The 4,587-nt window shown below is 36.6% G+C and overlaps 1 protein-coding gene across 2 annotated transcripts; it reads left to right on the top strand.

Moving 5' to 3' along the window:
* LOC106769651 (myosin-binding protein 1) lies at positions 1 to 4,164 on the top strand. 2 transcript variants are annotated; one of them, XM_014655358.2, is made up of 3 exons: positions 1 to 219; positions 938 to 2,278; positions 2,359 to 4,164. In XM_014655358.2, the coding sequence occupies exons 2-3, from the start codon at positions 1,069 to 1,071 to the stop codon at positions 3,777 to 3,779; spliced, it is 2,631 nt and encodes an 876-aa protein (XP_014510844.1). In that variant the 5' UTR covers positions 1 to 219; positions 938 to 1,068; the 3' UTR covers positions 3,780 to 4,164. The 2 variants fall into 2 exon arrangements, with proteins under 2 accessions (XP_014510844.1, XP_014510845.1); XM_014655359.2 differs by lacking the exon at positions 1 to 219 and adding an exon at positions 315 to 848.
* Positions 4,165 to 4,587: the final 423 nt, after the last annotated feature.

Genomic DNA, 4,587 nt, shown 5'->3' with positions numbered 1-4,587 from the left:
GACCGACTCGTAATTTCGCGCCTTATTTTTCTTCAATCTTCACTTTTTCTTACTATTTTGTTTTTGTTTTTAATTTTATTGATTGATAATTTTGTTTATTCCTTATTTTTGGAAGGAAAGAAAGACAAATTCTATGGCATCTTTGATCAGAAATTGCCTCTGTGCCTCATCCTCTCTGTTTCTCTTTCGCAGTCTGCAGAACAGAACACAACAGAACAGGTACCCGCATTTTCCAGCACCAGAAAATGTGAACAAAATATAATAAATAAATCGGGCAATTTTTGTGGATTATCCACCCTTTTTTAATTTATTTATTTCTGAAATTTGTGTCCTTTGAATTTATTTGATTTAATTCTGATAACTAAATTGCAGTTGGTAGTTGGTAATCTAAGGCGTGATGCGTTACGGTTGGGTTGGTTTCAATTCACTTTCTGATTATGTTTACGGTTACTTCATAATTTATTAGTATAGGTTGTTCGATGAGGGAAGTGTATATTTCGTTTTCATCAATCAATTACTCTATTAAATTGAATATCTGTTCCTATTTATTTATTTGATTAATTGTTCTTTGTCGTTGTCTAAGGAGTTGAGGATTTATTAATGGCTTTGCTCAATTTGTTCGATGTTGGTTGTTGTTGTGGTTGTGCTGTCTATGATTATGGATGATGTCTGGAATTTTTTCGTTGTTGAAATGGCGCGTCAACTAAATGCAATCCACCTTGCATTGTTATTCCGATTTAATCATTAGACTTGAGTTTGAATCCTGAATTTTAACCATGATATATTTACTGTGATCTTCTTGGGTTCGAGTTGGATTGTTTATGGAGGAAGATACATGTGTTCTTAAAGTAGAAATACTGAATGCAATTCATTTAATTTGAGTTTTAATTCTAACTTTTTGAGTCTAATGGTAGTTGTTTTGTTGCCATTTTTGCAGCCTTCTAGCCTTAGCTCATCATCTATCTTGGTGAGGCAATTTTGGGCTTTGAGTTGGGTGGCTGTGATTTGATTGATGAGTTTCCCTGTCTTGTCTGAGTCTTGTGGGTTTGTAGAGAGACTGTGGTGGAGATGGCACCAAGTGGTAAGGAAGCTTCATTTGTCAAAGCAAAGAGGATGAAGGGGTTCATTTCCCATCTTACATCTGCAGCTTGTGAGTGGTTTTTGATATTTCTGCTGCTACTAGATGCTTTGCTGTCATACATGCTCACCAAATTTGCAAGTTATTGCCGACTGCAACTGCCTTGCTTGTTGTGTTCTAGGCTTGATCACATCTTAGGCCGTGAAAGGCCAGAGTTCTATGATAACCTGTTTTGCAGCAATCACAAATCAGAAATATCATCTCTGGTTTTGTGTCATATTCATGGTAAGCTAGCAAATGGGCATAAGATGTGTGATGACTGTCTTTTGTCAGTCAATGCAAAGACCAAGACCAATGGAAAATCTCACAGATTGTTGGTGGGTAAATTTGGGCTGGCTCTTGGTGATTCTGGTTTCAAAAGTCCATCACTAAGCAGAGATTTGTTTGCTGGCTCAAAGGGTTCAAGATTATGTACAAGACAGTGTACTTGTTGTGGTAAGCTTTGGAAGTCAGATCCGAACTCCCCAAGATCTATTCAACTAAAATCATCTGGTAGAGCTGTTCTTAAGCCATATATTCCTTTGCCATGTGCACCAAGGCAAAGCCGTTTAAATCACCGGGATAACATGAGGAAAATGAGGGATAAATTTGGCGGATTAGAGGGAAAAAATAGTTTTCAGCCCTTATCTCATGTTGGGTACTGCGAGCTGAGACTGACTTCAGATTCTGAGAATGAATTTCCATTTTCTGATGACGATGATTTTAGCAACAGTAGTGTGTTTCAGGAGAACATTGAAGACAGTAATGACCGCATGGCTCAAATTACATTACCACCTCCCATAAAATCTATTCCAAGTAATTCGAATCTGGAAAATGGTAGTTCTGCCAAACCCATGCCCTTGTCCTCAGATCAATGTATGGAGCCTAATGTTGGCAAACATCAAGGCGTGAATGCCAATTCTGCCGTAGAAATTAACTTGCAGCAAACAAAACAGGAGTCATTCAGTTCTGAACTGGCTGAGCTCATTTCACTGGATGAGGTTTCACCATCACCTACTGTTAGGAATGTTTCTAATAGAGAATCAGAACCAGAGGACAGTAAGATTACTTTTCCTTCTCAGGATTCTCTTCCTGCTCCCCTATCTGAACTTATGACTTTGAATGGCACAAATGCACTTGCTGGAGCATCATCAGAAAAATGTAAGATTTCTCTTTCGCTGTATTTCAAATTTTATTATTCAAAATAGTTGTTTAACATCTGCTTTCTGAAATATTTCCAGCTGCAGATGTTGCACAAGCAAGTGATATGGGAATGGTATCTGAAAAGAATGGGGAAGTTTTAGAGAAAATTGGTAGAGAGGAAAAAACATCCACTGAGACTGTTCCAGTGGTATGTGATTCTGCTCCTACAAATCCTAGTCAAGAGAACTCAAGCAACATGAATAAATTCTCTGTCGTCACTAAGGAAAGAAAAGAAACTGAATTTGTCATAAAACAACCAACCACCGAGGAAGTTAATACCATCAAGGAGGAAGTGGAGCGATCACCATTAGATAATTCTGCTCCTAATGGATCTAACTTATCATCACCGTTTCCTATTAATCATGTCGACTCGCCTGAGATGCATACTGAGGATTCTAGTTCAAATGGAATTCAGGAACTTAAAAAGTCATCCTCAGTGGAATCTGGTCTTGAATCTCTGGATGAAAGCAATATTGGTGAAATTGAAGGAGAGTGTTACGCTGATAGATTGAGGAGACACATTCATTATTACAAGCAATGCCTGGATTCTTTGCATAAGGAACTGGAGGAAGAAAGAAACGCTTCTGCTGTTGCTACAAATGAAGCTATGTCTATGATTACAAGGTTACAGGAGGAGAAGGCAGCACTGCAGATGGAGGCTCTTCAATATTTAAGAATGATGGAAGAGCAAGCAGAATATGATAAAGATGAATTGGATAAAGTTAATGATCTACTCACTGAAAAGGAAAAGGAGTTACAAGATTTGGAAGCCGAGCTAGAATTTTATAGATCAAGCATGCCGAATGTTGAACCTATGGTCCACAATATGCATAAGGAAAGTTGGGATTTGAGAGGAGAAAAGGCCACAACACAAAATACTGGTGTGCCTAACATCCTCAGAAAATTTTCCAGTTCAAAGAATCTTGAAGTATCCAGAGTTGGCGATGAAGCTAAGACTGGTGGAACCTTCATTTTAGAGTTTGAAGAGGAAAAGGAATACATTTCTCAATGTTTGAAAAACTTGGAACAGAGAGTTTATCAAATTAGTTTGCATGCACCTAATGATAGACATGAGAAACTTGAAGTCAGTAGTAAATCAAATCAACAAGGAGCTTCTAATGTTGAAGGGCATCAATTAGATGGCCATGAAGAGACTGATCTGTCCACACAGAAAAACACTAAAATGTTGAATGGAAACCATATTGATAAGGATGGATCAGCTGTAGAAAACAATCATTCCACGTCTCCAGGACCAACAATCTCCACACCTAGAAGAGATTTTGAGTTGGTTGTTCTAGAAAATGAAATATTGGATCTTAATGACCGGTTAGAAGCACTTGAACTTAATCATGAACTTCTTGAGCACCTAACAAATTCTCTTAATACCAATGATGGAAAACTATTTATCCAAGACATAGCTCGTCGATTGCGAGAGCTACGCAAAATTGGAATAAGATGAAAGACGGTAAGCAGTCAAACAGAAGTGTTTTTAGCTCTTCCTTTACTTTTAGGCACAAATAAACTTTCATATAGCATATAGTATAAAACATGTTGTACCAATGGAGATGATATGAATCCTTCCATAATTTTCCGAATTTGCTTTGACAATTATATGCTTGTGCTATTTCAAAACATGTAACCAATGCTGGACATGCTTGTTGGCCAGGCATGGAGTCGCTCAATGATTATGGATGTCTATGAATAGATTTTACAATTTTGTAAGTCTCATTTACTTGTTAAACTCTGCTTCAAATGTTGATCTTGATTTAAATTCTAATGACAAGATCAAGTTTTGTAATGTCCAATGTAATTTTTAGGGGTTATAACTGTTGAGTTCTCAGTTCTGCTTTTTTGGTGTTGATTTCTCAGTTCCGTTAGGACCTTCAACTGGATCTTGTGATTGTCAAGTTTTCAACTCCGGATTCCTTAATGTGTTGCCATGTTAACTTTTCCTTTTATATCTGTTATTTTGCTTGTGCATCATTTTGCATGAATAACTTGAGCATCTGATATAATCTGTTACTGAGAATCATTTGCACACTCCAAAGCTTTATTTTTTAAATCAGAATATTTTTACAAAAATTATGGGGTCAAATTTTATTTTATTTTCTCTCAAGTCATTTAATAAATTTTTTAAAGAAAAAAAATGTGGACGTTAGCAGTGACCATTGAAAATGTAGTATAATCACCAAAAGATACTCCAATTCATTTTTTCTTTTACAATATTATTTTAACCCTTCACTAACTATATACCAGTACTAGGGAAA

Source organism: Vigna radiata, chromosome 8 (assembly GCF_000741045.1).
Source record: "Vigna radiata var. radiata cultivar VC1973A chromosome 8, Vradiata_ver6, whole genome shotgun sequence".
Taxonomy (NCBI): domain Eukaryota; kingdom Viridiplantae; phylum Streptophyta; class Magnoliopsida; order Fabales; family Fabaceae; genus Vigna; species Vigna radiata.
This window is presented reverse-complemented; position numbering and strand designations above follow the sequence as displayed.

Bases quoted from the DNA above. Each gene is read 5' to 3' on its own strand.
- LOC106769651 (XM_014655358.2), top strand. From the start codon at position 1,069: ATGGCACCAAGTGGTAAGGAAGCTTCATTTGTCAAAGCAAAGAGGATG. The intron at 2,279-2,358 runs GTAAGATTTCTC...AAATATTTCCAG, and splicing joins TGGAGCATCATCAGAAAAAT to CTGCAGATGTTGCACAAGCA.